This window comes from Palaemon carinicauda, chromosome 19 (genome assembly GCF_036898095.1).
Source record: "Palaemon carinicauda isolate YSFRI2023 chromosome 19, ASM3689809v2, whole genome shotgun sequence".
NCBI lineage: Eukaryota > Metazoa > Arthropoda > Malacostraca > Decapoda > Palaemonidae > Palaemon > Palaemon carinicauda.
The window spans coordinates 128,288,685-128,303,115 of NC_090743.1; the positions used below are offsets into that span (position 1 = coordinate 128,288,685).

At 48.8% G+C, this 14,431-nt stretch overlaps 1 protein-coding gene across 6 annotated transcripts in view; it reads left to right on the forward strand.

The window, feature by feature from the left end:
- CysRS-m (cysteine--tRNA ligase-like protein, mitochondrial) overlaps positions 1-14,431 on the forward strand; it is a 114,874-nt gene that overhangs the window by 69,095 nt on the left and 31,348 nt on the right. For all 6 annotated transcript variants that reach the window (XM_068393963.1, XM_068393959.1, XM_068393964.1 and 3 more), the window contains 2 exons: positions 6,991-7,122; positions 7,493-7,629. In XM_068393963.1, the coding sequence (XP_068250064.1) occupies positions 6,991-7,122; positions 7,493-7,629 (269 nt within the window). The remainder of the gene's footprint in view (positions 1-6,990; positions 7,123-7,492; positions 7,630-14,431) is intronic.

Below are 14,431 nucleotides of genomic sequence, written 5' to 3' on the forward strand. Positions count from 1 at the left end.
CAAATGCAGAAAATTTTGGGGCTACAGTACATTATTTGATTTACATTAATCTTTTACTGTGTACCATAAATTCTCCTGTGTTTTTTAGTGTTCAAGTTTCTTGTATTTAGATTTCTATAGATTATAGATTGTAACTACAGTAAATTTGAAGTTAATACAAAAGAAGATACTCTTGTCCATAGTTTCATAATATTTTAACCTGTCTTTTTTTTTCCAAATATAAAATTATCAAAATTATTATTATTATTATTATTGAAATTACTAGAATCTTTATTATACAAATGAATAAAATTATTATTATCAATATTATTATTATTATTATAAAAGTTATTATTAAAATTATTATTAGTATTATTACTAAAATTACTATTACAGTATTTAATTTATGAAAATAATTTTGTTTCAACACGGAGTACTTACCTCGAACTACTTTCTTAGGAGTATCTGGGAGACTCCTCCCAACCGACCAGAATTTTCTGTAGTTTACTCTATTCCTGTTTTCTATGGGGGTTAACCTCAGGTGGAGTGATACGCGCACTGAGGCGACCCGAGGTCGGAGAGCATGCTTGCTTAGGTCATGCTCCTCAATAAGTTTCTGGTCGCGACGTGATTACCATCTCGCCGCGCTCTCCTCTCAGTGCGACCCTTTGTGTCTACCACGCGTTATCCACGTGTTCATTCCCTATCTTTTTCCTCTGTGTCCGTGTCTCTTGGTGTCCTAGTGTTGCGTAATGGAGCATCCTCGCCGTTGCCCTGGGCCTGTGGCCGGTAAATCTTGTGGTGCGTTTCTTTCCAATCCTGAAGTTGATCCCCACTCCCTGTGTTCGTCGTGTAGGGGCAAGGTATGTTCCCCTACAACCACGTGTTCGGAATGCGAGTCTTGGACCGAGATTCAGTGGGTCCTCTACGGCACTAAAAAGAAGAAAGCTGCCAAGAACTGGCCCAAGAGGGCCAACGTTTCTTCGTCGTTGGTTTCGCCGGATGCCTCGTCGGAACGGGGCTCCCTTCCACCTTCCCCTACCCAGAGTAGGGGACGAGATAAGTCCATTGCGGGGAAGCGGCCCATTGCCCTTCCCCAAGAGTCTGAGATGTCTGTGGGGGATGATATTAGCTCAGTTCAGGCATGTGTAGGGCCTGAGGGAGGGTCGGGAGTGTGTTCAGGAGACGAAGTCCTGCTGCCTACAGGGCCCGTCTCTACGGAAGATCCTATGTGGGGGAAGACGGGTGCAGCCTCTGCCCCTGCATCCTGGGTGTGTGTTTCAGGTGCTTCACCGACCGGGGGAGACGCCGAGAAGGCAGGCTCACCAAATTCGGACCCCTCCGCATGGGATCCACCAAGGATGCCCTTCAGGTCCCCCATGAGGTTAGAAGAGGAGTTCAATGCTTGGTTTGACTGAAAGAAGGTTCCACGGTCTCCCCCGGCACCCTCGTCAACGCTCCCGCCCGTCTTTCTTCAGCCCTCTTCGCCAGAGAACCGATGCGGAGTTCCCCCTGCGAATTTGGACGACTCTGGAGATTCGGCGGACTCCCTCTCCTCCTCGTCGTCATCCTCTTCCTCGGATTCGTCTTCGTCGGAGGACGAAGATCCAAAGTCCTCAAAGAGAAAGCGGGAGAAGTCCCGGAAGAAGAAGTCCCGTTCTCGTTCCAGGCACAGCAGGAAGAAATCCAAGACCTCAAAGAAGAAGTCCAAGAGGAGTCGCTCTTCGAATGATAAGTGGGTGAGAATTACAGTACCCCGGAGTGAGCTGTTTAAGGCTACCTCAGCCGCGGCCACTTCCGGTTGGCTCCCTAGAGCCTCATCTTCACCCTCGCGACCCTACTCCTCCAGCAGATCAGAACTCCGTCAGGGGACGTTGCATCAAGCCTCCCTAGACGACTCTAAGGCCACGAAGGTTCCCACTTCTTCAGCCCAACGGAGGGAGGCGCTCCTCCGGACAGAAGGCTTGGCATCATCCGCGGCCACCTCGGCAGTCTTCAGCGAGCACCAGGGGTCCCTTTCGTGCTTAGAGAAGCCCACAGCCACGGGGGCCCCCGCGGGACAAGGTAGACCCATGACGGATACCTTCATCCCAGCGGATCCGCCCATCCTGCGGGCAGGCCCGTCAGTTGCGAGGCAGGAGAAGAAGCTCCTCCCTTCCCGCGCTCCCCCTCCCGCCATCGACGAGTCTTCTCGGGCGGAGGAGTTGGTAGCGCATGCCCTGGTAGAAGGAGGAGCGTGCTCATCAGATGACATCTCCTCTTATCAGAAGGTCTTGGCCTTCATCAGACGGCACCATAGGTTGGTTGAGCCCAAGCCCTCGGTGGAACAAGCCTGGCTCTCAGGACTCAGCAGGCTCGTGGGCAATCCGGTTCAACAGAGACCTTCCTTGGCGCTCCCCCTAGCACGAGACGTAAAACTAGGGATGGAGCACATCGACAAGTACTTAGCCAGCCAAGCAGACGCCCCTAGGAAGGACGTCGTGGAGGACCCCGCGCAGTAGAGTCGGCGATCACCACGTTGAACCAAGGGGCGGCGGAGGACAGGGCATCCTCGGCCCCAGTTTGTTTTTCCCCACCGGAGACCTCGATGATGGAAGACATGGCCCAAGATCTAGTCTACGTGTCTTCTTGGTTAGACTGGTGGGCTTGCACTCTGGTGGGCGTCCAGTCCTCACATGATCTCTCCCTGCCTGAGAACCAGTCCTTGCTGAGAGAGTTAATCAGTTCAGGGGGAAAAGCACTGAAGTTCCTTTCTTACGAGTCTCTCTCCCAGGCCGCCAACTGGGTCCTGCGGAAGAGAGACACCATCTTAAGCAAGTTAGTAAGGAAGTTACCCGACCAAGAAGCAAGGTTTCTGAGAAACTCCTCAGTGTGGGAAGAGTAGGTGTTTCCCCTCAAGTCAGTCGAAGAGACGATGGAGAGGGTCAGAAAGATGAAGGATGTAGGAGAACCAAGACCTCCTCCCGTGAGACGTCCAGTGCACAGAAGACCCTCGGCGGACGTCCCACATACCTCTCATTCCTCGCCAGTCCAACCGAGGAGAGAAACTCCAACGGCTTCTTGACTCCAGAATTCACAGCCCTCCCCGTAGGGGCAACACTACCCCTCAGTCTGGCTTTAGACCCTCCTACGGCAACTCTAGGAGAGGTCGTTCCAGCCGCGCCTCTAGGAGGAGATAGGAAGAGAGGCCCCTACTCCTACCGGAGCCTCAAGTAGGGGGATGCCTCAGACACTCTTGGCAAGCATGGTGGGATTACGGGGTAGATCCCTGGACCGTTACAGTCCTGAAGGAAGGATGCAGGCTACCCTTCCTGGCAGAGCTGCCTCCACTTATTTCAGCCCAACAGGCGGAGTGGTTGGTGCCCAAAGACCCTTTGAAACGTGCAGCGTTACAGGAATAAGTGTCGACCATGATCACCAAAGGAGTGTTGGAATCAGTCGAGAATCCCGGGCCGGGGTTCTACAGCAGGCTCTTCCTGGTGGAGAAGTCGACAGGGGGATGGAGGCCAGTCATAGACCTGTCAGCCCTCAACAAGTTTGTGGCAAAAACTGACTTCAAAATGGACACTGCGAAGACGGTGTTGGCGGCCTTGAGAGAGGGGGACTTCATGATGTCCCTGGATCTCAAGGACGCCTACTTCCAGATCCCCGTTCACCCCTCCAGCAGGAAGTTCCTGAGGATAAATTGGAATACCCAAGTCTTGCAGTTCAAGACCCTCTGCTTCGGGCTGTCGACAGCGCCTCAGGTCTTCACGAGAGTCTTCACAACAGTTTCGGCCTGGGTACACGAGCAGGGCATTCGCCTGATCCGGTACCTGGACGACTGGTTGTTACTTTCAGCCTCAGAGGAAGAACTGAAGGAGCAAGGCGCGAGGCTTCTACGTCTCTGCAAGGACTTGGGTATCACAGTCAACTTAGAGAAGTCCCACTTGAGACCCACCACCAGGATGACCCACCTAGGGATGGTCCTGGACACCCAGCTGGTGAGAGCCTTCCCCTCCTTGGAAAGGCTGGACAATCTAGACCGAGTACTGCAGCCCTTCCTAACTAGCCAACCCAGGAGAGCCAAGGATTGGCAGAAGTTATTGGGCCATCTGGTGTCGCTAGAGAAGCTACTCCCTCAGGGGAGACTCAAGCTCAGGGGTGTTCAATGGAACCTGAAGGAACTGTGGTCCCCAGAGGAGCCCCCGCACAGGATAGTTCCAGTTTCCCCAGGAACGATGGAAGTCCTACAGTGGTGGCACGACAGAGCGAACACCTTGAAGGGGATGCCCTTCGCACTCGATCCTCCGGAGATGTTGTTATTCACCGACGCGTCGAAGGAGGGTTGGGGTGCACACCTCCTCGACGAATCAACGAAAGGGAAGTGGTCCTTCGAGGAAGGGACCCTACACATAAACATTCTGGAGATGATAGCCGTCCAAAGAGCATGTCAAGAATTTGTACATCTCCTCCGAGGAAACACCGTGGCGTTGATGTGCAACAATGCCACGGTTGTGGCCTACGTAAAGAAACAAGGAGGTCTAAAGTCAAAGGAGTTATGCACTCTATCGACAGAACTGCTGGAATGGGCGGCAAAGGAATGGATCGAAATTACGGCCAGGTTCATCCCAGGAAAGAAGAACGTCCTAGCAGACGGCCTCAGCAGGGTAGGCCAAGTGATAGGCTCGGAGTGGACGCTACACCCAGGAGTAGCTCAGACAGTCATCCTGAAGTGGCACTCACCAGTGGTAGACCTCTTCGCCACTTGTCTGAATACACAACTTCCCGTGTTCTGTTCTCCAGTTCCAGATCCAGCAGCAGCGTTCGAGGGTGCCTTCCAATATCCTTGGGACAACCTCGACATGTACGCCTTCCCACCCTTTGGAATGCTCAGGCAAGTGCTCAGCAGAGTGAGGAGGGCAACCAACCTACAGATGACTTTGGTAGCGCCTTGGTGGCCGGAGAGAGAATGGTTCGCAGACTTAAAGGAACTAGCTCTCCTTCCCCCTTGGCCCCTTCCAGACAAGCCAGACCTCCTCCGTCAACCTCACTTCCAGAGGTTTCACGAAAACCCTCGGTCCCTCCGCCTACATGTGTGGAGGTTATCGAGCGGCTCCTGAAGAAGGAAGGGTACTCGTCGAGGACCGCAACGAGGATGTCGGGTTACCCAAGGCGTTCCTCAGTGGGCTGTCTTTTCGAAATGGTGCACTGCCCGGAACATCAAGCCCCTGAGGGCCTCTATTCACGAGATAGCCGATTTCCTGGTGTAACTTAGGGAGGATGTAGGTACTTCTATCCCGGCTATCAAAGGGGTGCGTGCAGCATTAGGGCAGGTCTTCCTTCTAAAAGGCATTGACTTAGGGGCCTCCAGACAGATTTCAATGCTCATCAGGAGTTTTGAGCAGTCATGTCCCCCCCAGGCAACGAGGGTGCCACAGTGGGATGTAGCTAGAGTACTCAAAGCCCTGTCAGAACCGCCCTTCAAGCCCCTCAAAGACACCCTGGACAAAAAACTCACCCTCAAAACGGTCTACCTATTAGCCCTGGCTTCGGCGAAGAGTTAGTGAGTTGCACGGGCTGTCATACGAAGTCTCGCACTCGAAGGGGTGGTGAGAAGCTTCCTTTAAGTTCGTGCCTAGTTTTGTGGCCAAGACTCAGAACCCGTCATGTTAGGATCCTAGATTCGAGGGATTCTCGGTGCCAGCGATCCCTCGTTCAGACAACCCAAGGGACTTGCTTTTGTGCCCAGTTAGAGCAGTAAGGAAGTACCTGGAGAGGACATCCAGGCTCCGCCCTGGGATCAAGAGTTTGTTCGTCTCGACAAGATGAGTGAAAAAGCCAGTTTCCAAGAATTTGATCTCCTTCTGGCTGCGTCAAGTGATCAAGAGGGCCTACGACACCTCAGGAACCCCTCTCTCAGGCAAGCCTAGGCCTCATGATATTAGGGGTCTTAGCACCTCGTTAGCCTTCGAGAAGAACATGGCAGTAGGCCAAATCCTGAAGGCAGGCACTTGGTCCAGACAATTCACCTTCACGGAACACTACCTGAAGGATTGTTCGAGAAAATCTTTGGACGGTTTCGCCCTTGGTCCTGTCATTTCTGCTCTCCAGAAGATCTAAGGTCATAGCCCTGGGGAAGCCGTGGGCGGTAAGTCCAAGAGACACAAGTTCCTTCCTTACCTTTTTCCCCCTTTCTACCTTCCCCTGGTCCCTGATTACCTTCCCTGGAATGACTCAGAAGACCTTAACTACCATGGGATACGGCATCAGCAAGGAATACGACTCCGAGGCGTTTTTACAGGGGTAAGCCACTTAGACACTAAGTTAGTTTTTTGGGTAGTTTTCCCTATCTCGTGCGTTTTCTATCAGTGGTCAACGGAACTTAGCCTCCTATCTAGGTTCCCCCCCTTGTTGCTTCCAGCATTCCGGTCTCTGGTCCTTGCAGGACACTCCCACCTCCTAAAGTTTAAGTCTCCTAAGAAAGTAGTTCGAGGTAAGTACTCCGTGTTGGAACAAATCACAAATTTTTAAGTAATTTGTATTTTTCCTAACATACATACCTCGAACTACTTTCGGGTTATGGCCCGCTCATCCTACCCCGAGGGCCCTGCAGGGCTGAGGAGAACCTTTCCGATGAAACTTACTGAGGAGCACGACCTAAGCAGCAAGCATGCTCTCCGACCCCGGGTCGCCTCAGGGCAGGGCGCGTATCACTCCGCCTGAGGTTAACCCCCATAGAAAACGGGAATAGGGTAAACTACACAAAATTCTGGTCGGTTGGGAGGAGTCTCCCAGATACTCCTAAGAAAGTAGTTCGAGGTAAGTATGTTAGGAAAAATACAAATTACTTAAAAATTTGTGATCTTACTATCAAAATGATTATTTTTGTTGTTATAATTATTATTATTATTATTATTATCATCATTAAGTATTAGCATCATTAAGTATTAAATAATAATAACGGGCAAAGGGGCTCATCAAAGTATAAAATACTATAACATTTCACTAGAAAATCCTCTTGTCTTTCAGGTCACCTGCACGCCAGAGATGCCGAGAAGATGTCCAAATCTCTGCGGAACACGATAAGCATCAGCGAATTGCTGGAGGAGCATTCGGTCAACACCTTCAGGTTCTTTTGTCTCCTCTCACACTATCGCAGCAGTTAGTATTAGGGAAATTTTTAGAAAAGGATACGAAAACAACTTTACTTCGTCGATATTGCAGTGTGCTTATACGTTCTCTTTAGATTTTGATAGTGCAGGGCAGCAACTGCTTGATAAGTTCATTACTAAGCTTGTGGTCACAGCGGTATTTAGGGCTGTCATTATATTATTCTAGCACTTGTAGCTTTAGGGCTGTATCTCTTGGAGGAAATGATGTGGGATGATGTGATGACTGGGGTACATATGTAATAGCAGTTTATGCTTTTTTGGTCAGCTGCTAATTTAGATATAGGATATACAGTACTCTATATTAAGTCTTTGTGTTAAGTTTTTGCTGTATCTTAAAATGGTTTCATCTTAATTTCTAGAAGTGGCCTATACTCAGACGTGTATGCTTGAAGCCAGCGCTCACGTGCGAAGAGTTCGTGCCTTCCTACAGGATGCCTACGCTTACATCAACGGACAGTTGAAATGTGGTCCTTTAGATGAATCTGGGTTGAAGCAGGTAGTATTTTGAAGGATTTATAGTTTGATATACTAATTTTTATTTGTAAAAGTTGTATCCTTTTTCTTTGAAAATGGAATAGGATTCGTTTTACGTTCAACTATTGTACGCGACGTAGATTAGGCAAAAACTACTCAAAAAGATTATCAAATAATAGCAAAATACATACATACATACATCCATATACCAAAGGCACTTCCCCCAATTTTGGGGGGTAGCCGACATCAACAAGAAACAAAACAAAAAAGGGGACCTCTACTCTCTACGTTCCTCCAGCCTAACCAGGGACTCAGCCGAGTTCAGCTGGTACTGCTAGGGTGCCACAGCCCAACCTCCCACATTTCCACCACAGATGAAGCTTCATACTGCTGAGTCCCCTACTGCTGCTACCTCCGCGGTCATCTAAGGCACCGGAGGAAGCAGCAGGGCCTACCGGAACTGCGTCACAATCGCTCGCCATTCATTCCTATTTCTAGCACGCTCTCTTGCCTCTCTCACATCTATCCTCCTATCACCCAGAGCTTTCTTCACACCATCCATCCACCCAAACCTTGGCCTTCCTCTTGTACTTCTCCCATCAACTCTTGCATTCATCACCTTCTTTAGCAGACAGCCATTTTCCATTCTCTCGACATGGCCAAACCACCTCAACACATTCATATCCACTCTAGCCGCTAACTCATTTCTTACACCCGTTCTCACCCTCACCACTTCGTTCCTAACCCTATCAACTCGAGATACACCAGCCATACTCCTCAGACACTTCATCTCAAACACATTCAATTTCTGTCTCTCCATCACTTTCATTCCCCACAACTCCGATCCATACATCACAGTTGGTACAATCACTTTCTCATATAGAACTCTCTTTACATTCATGCCCAACCCTCTATTTTTTACTACTCCCTTAACTGCCCCCAACACTTTGCAACCTTCATTGACTCTCTGACGTACATCTGCTTCCACTCCACCATTTGCTGCAACAACAGACCCCAAGTACTTAAACTGATCCACCTCCTCAAGTAACTCTCCATTCAACATGACATTCAACCTTGCACCACCTTCCCTTCTCGTACATCTCATAACCTTACTCTTACTCACATTAACTCTCAACTTCCTTCTCTCACACACCCTTCCAAATTCTGTCACTAGTCGGTCAAGCTTCTCTTCTGTGTCTGCTACCAGTACAGTATCATCCGCAAACAACAACTGATTTACCTCCCATTCATGATCATTCTCGCCTACCAGTTTTAATCCTCGTCCAAGCACTCGAGCATTCACCTCTCTCACCACTCCATCAACATACAAGTTAAACAACCACGGCGACATCACACATCCCTGTCTCAGCCCCACTCTCACCGGAAACCAATCGCTCACTTCATTTCCTATTCTAACACATGCTTTACTACCTTTGTAGAAACTTTTCACTGCTTGCAACAACCTTCCACCAACTCCATATAACCTCATCACATTCCACATTGCTTCCCTATCAACTCTATCATATGCTTTCTCCAGATCCATAAACGCAACATACACCTCCTTACCTTTTGCTAAATATTTCTCGCATATCTGCCTAACTGTAAAAATCTGATTCATACAACCCCTACCTCTTCTAAAACCACCCTGTACTTCCAAGATTGCATTCTCTGTTTTATCCTTAATCCTATTAATCAGTACTCTACCATACACTTTTCCAACTACACTCAACAAACTAATACCTCTTGAATTACAACACTCATGCACATCTCCCTTACCCTTATATAGTGGTACAATACATGCACAGACCCAATCTACTGGTACCATTGACAACACAAAACATACATTAAACAATCTCACCAACCATTCAAGTACAGTCACACCCCCTTCCTTCAACATCTCAGCTTTCACACCATCCATACCAGATGCTTTTCCTACTCTCGTTTCATCTAGTGCTCTCCTCACTTCCTCTATTGTAATCTCTCTCTCATTCTCATCTCCCATCACTGGCACCTCAACACCTGGAACAGCAATTATATCTGCCTCCCTATCATCCTCAACATTCAGCAAACTTTCAAAATATTCCGCTCACCTTTTCCTTGCCTCCTCTCCTTTTAACAACCTTCCATTTCCATCTTTCACTGTCTCTTCAATTCTTGCGCCGGCCTTCCTTACTCTCTTCACTTCTTTCCAAAACTTCTTTCTGGGCTCGAACCTGTGCCGCCCAGTGAATAAGCTCCATTTAGCACTTATTCTTAGGTAATTTACTGCTAAATATACCAGAGAAAAAATGTAAAGGAGTGCTAGGTTAACTAGCTCGCTCACCTATTGGTGTCGGTATAAAATTGGGCGTATATTCCAGAGGTCCCGCACTATTTAGATTAATCCACGACAGAGAACCCCAATAGAGGAGAGCCGTTCAACCTCACTCGGTACTACTACAATGCATCCGCTCAGAACCAAACTCCTTTTAGCACGACTTGTGCAGTAACCCGCATTTTTCTGGTGCTCTCGAATTTTGGATATTTTCTAGTGAATTATGGCTTCTTCGTCGGTTTCCCAGGAGACACCGTCTAAGTTAAGTACCAAGCTGGGTTTTACTGTGTTTTGAGCAACCTAGATCGTTTAATATTTATATTATAGGAGTTTATTCTCTTCGTTCATACCGATCTTGCTTGATTTCACTACAGTTGGTACTCCTGTTTTTGAGAGCTTTTAATTTTCACTTGCGGTGTTACTATGTGTATTATTTTTATTATCAAATATTATTTGTTATTGTGAATATTCATTATTTAGCGTTTAGAATCCTCGTGGTTCAATTTTTGGGCCGATATCATTTACGTATCGCTATGGCTGCCGACCGTGCTAAGGCGGCAATGTTATTTTTAGCCATCAGGTGTGTCTTTTGTGATTTAATTATTATGTTGCATGCCTTGCCCAAAAATTTTCTATGTGTTTATTCATATATTTAACGCTATTATTATTATTATAATGAATATTTGTGCCATTACTCCGTTTGATCTGTCTGGTTGGGGATCGTCAGTTGGTAGCCCTGCTGCCTCGTATCACGTGATCCTCCCCCATGCTCCCCCTCTAGCTAGGTGGGAGGCTAGGCTTCTCCCCCCTCCACTAAGGGACCGTTGCCTTCCCTCCTTTTAGAGGGGGTAGTTAAGTGTTTATGGACTTTGTCCTCCGGGTGGCCCGGCGGTTTAGTCTCTGTCTAGTCTGGTTGGCCACCGGTCAACAGAGTTGGATCCCGGTGCACCCTATTTTATATTCACTTTTCATTCTGGCTTATGTTATACGAAACCCTCCGGGTTCGATTGGCAGTTCTTAGTTACAGTTCCGCCCCCCTATTATTTTATAACATTTCCTATGATGATTATATATGACAGTTCACTACCCCGGAGTCACTAAAGGAATTGGTATTGAATATACCTTTATTTCCCGGCCCGGGGTCTACCCCACCCCGGGAAATCAGACACTATGTGTCTTAATTCCTTGTTATTGCATCCTTTTTTATGCTCCCGGCTTGACCGGAATGGATGGCTATACTTTAGTTTCAAGTTAGACTTATATTTAGGCCCGGGACCTCCGGTCCCGCCCCTATGTAAGAATATTACAGTTAAGCTCTAACCTTGCGTTAGACGTATGTTAGGCCCGGGTCCTCCGGACCCGCCCCTATTTAAAAAAAAAAAAAAAAAAAAAATAATAATAATAAGTACAGTTAAGCTCTAATCTTGTGTTAGACCTATGTTAGGCCCGGGTCCTCCGGACCCGCCCCTACTTAAAGAATAGTACAGTTAAGCTCTAATCTTGTGTTAGACCTATTTTAGGCCCGGGTCCTCAGGACCCACCCCTACTTAAAAGAATAGTACAGTTAAGCTCTATTCTTGTGTTAGACCTATGTTAGGCCCGGGTCCTCCGGACCCGCCCCTACTTAAAGAATAGTACAGTTAAGCTCTAATCTTGTGTTAGACCTATGTTAGGCCCGGGTCCTCCAGACCCGCCCCTACTTAAGAGAATTACAGTTTCTCATATACTATTCTTTTTACAGATGGTGCATTGTCTGACGCCGGCCTGTGCAGCTGTTCTGCACCAGCCTTGTGGCCACTCCGTCTGCCGATCTCACGCCCCTTGTGGGGTTCAACTGGAAGACGTTGTGGTATGGCACCCGGATAACTGTGTGATTTGCTTCGACCTCATCACTACCCTTGGATCTGACTCGGTGAGTCCCGTTGGCTATATTGCCTTCTTATTTTATTTACTATTAGTAAGATATCTATGGTCTTGAAGGACCATTGGGAGTCTCCCTTTTATAATTCCCACTATTATTTCAGGCATCCCCGGAGCAAAAGTCTGCGGCTCGGGCCACACTGAAGGTGTGGGTTGGTGGGTTTGCCCGGAATGTGAAGTCTAAGCGGCCGTACATCCTATCTGAGGACTACTGCACCATGGTTTACCCCAACGCCAAGTCTTCAGCTGCTGTGGCTAGGCATGTGGCAGCTCCCATCATTGCCCACATTGATGCCACTATAACAGGTCTCATCGACCCAGAGCAAGATCCATCGGACGCCCCCGGAGGTCTGGAGGACAATGTTGCCTCCATGAACCTGGACGTCGAACCAATGTTGCTAGACGAGCCGGATACAGGTAGGGTGGTAAGTGAGGCAGGTGTGTCCGGCGCTGAGATTCCTATCCTCAGCCCCGCTCTTTCTTCTTCTTCTGATCGCTCTTCCTTTCTTGGATTTTCTGGGGACCGTGATTCGTCTCAACGTTCATACCCGGTTCCCCCTAAGGATAAGTCTACTTCAAGGACCTTACCCAAAGCTCGCAAGCCTCACAAGTCTTCTCATGGCTCTAAACATGGTACGAACCCGTCTTCAAAGACCTCTGGTTCCTCCTCTAAGTCTCACGACCCGGGAGTTCCTTCCGCCCCTCCTGCTGCTAGCCCGGGCCTTTCCGAATCAGCTATGCTTCGCATCGTGTCGGAGATGCAGGCAAAGTTGGTTTCGGAGATGCAGTCGAGGATGGACACGATGTTCTCTAACTTCGGTCAGAGAATTGGGGCTTTAGAGCAAGGAGCTCCGGAGAGAGTCCAAAGCTCTCTCATACCGGATGCCTCTAAGCTCCCGCCGTTTGCCAAGAACAACCCCTGGCGGATGGCTCTTCATTCCCCGTTCTCAGACGGAATGTTGACTCTGGAGGGCCTTGGCACTCGTCCTCTAGAGGACTTTGAATTCTTTCCTCCGGGTCTGGCATTTCCATTTCATGGTTATGCCAGACTTACCGAGGAAGCTTTAGTCCGATTAGACAAGGTCCCCAAAGAGACGGTCATCTTCCCGAAGGAGCAAGCCCAATCTGTTTGGGCCAGATTTTTTAATGACATCGGCTGCACTAACACCATGCTGACGCCTTATAAAAGCTCCTTTACGATGTTCTTAATGGACAAGAACACCTTGACTCCATGCGTCAATAAGGTGGCAGAGCTTGCCTTTCAATATGCTCTGGAGGAGAAGCCCTTGCCTCCCATCCGAGAGGTGGATCCAATCTCCCTCCTTCTTCCCTCAGGTATTGAGTGTTGGGACAACGTCCATACCACCTTTACCTCCGGCAAGCTTGCAGCAGACTGTGCCTCAGTCTTGTTTAGTGAGAAGCTTCCCCGTCTCCCGGAATCCCTCATTAAACAGGAATATGATTCCCGCCTACGTGTGGGCCGTACTCTAAACCTGGCCACATCCACGGAGTCGATAGCCTTGACTTACGATACGGAGAGTATTTTTAAGTCTCTCAACAAGGCTACGTTACAGTCTTTATATTATGACTTGTATGACTTCGCTACTGCTAAACGCAGATGTCGCAAGCATGTTCTAGCTGAGGCGACGATTAGGCATGAACCTAATAAACTCATCCGGTCCTCCTGTTGGGGTTCAAATCTCTTCCCCGAGGATCTCGTAGAGGAAGTCTTGGCGGAGGCCACTAGGGTTAATCAGAGCCTTAAAGCCCGTTGGGGTTTGACCCCTAAACGCAAGTATGACCCCGCAAATTATCAAGCCCGGGGTAGGAAGAAGCTTAGACCATATACCTCCACCCAGTTCAGGCAACAACAGAGTGCTTCATCCAACTTCCGGCTGCCTCTTCCTCCATCTTCTGTTGTCCCTGCACAGCCTTCCACCTCTCGGGCTCCTTCGGATGACTATGTCACCGTTCTGCTACCTAAGAGCCAGCTTTCTGGTGCCTCCGCCACTTCCCCTGCCTTTAACCAGTCCTACGAGGCTCATAGCTCTTCCCAGAGTTATGGTAGAGGTAGAGGCTACCACCGTGGCTCTAACCAGAACAAAGGCAGGGGAAGAGCCTTTCGCAGAGGAAAGAACTTCCGAGGCGGACGTGGAGGCAACTCCTCAAACCAATACTGAGGTGCAGCAGGTAGGGGGGAGGCTCTATGCCTTCTGCAACAAATGGAGGTTCAGTCCCTGGGCGTTCAGTATCATCTCCAAGGGACTAGGGTGGAGTTGGATTCAAGGACCTCCTCCTCCGAACAAATTTCGTCAACATTCCACTCCGGACCTGGTCGAATTTGTCCAGGATCTTTTACAAAAGAACGCCATACAAGAAACGAAACATCTGAAGTTTCAAGGTCGGCTGTTCAGTGTCCCGAAGAAGGATTCAGACAAGAGAAGAGTGATTCTAGATCTATCCCTTCTCAACTTGTCCATTCAATGCGACAAGTTTCGAATGCTTACCGTCTCGCAGGTGCGGACCTTACTTCCCCGTGGGGCCGTCACCACCTCTATCGATCTTACAGACGCCTACTATCACGTCCCGA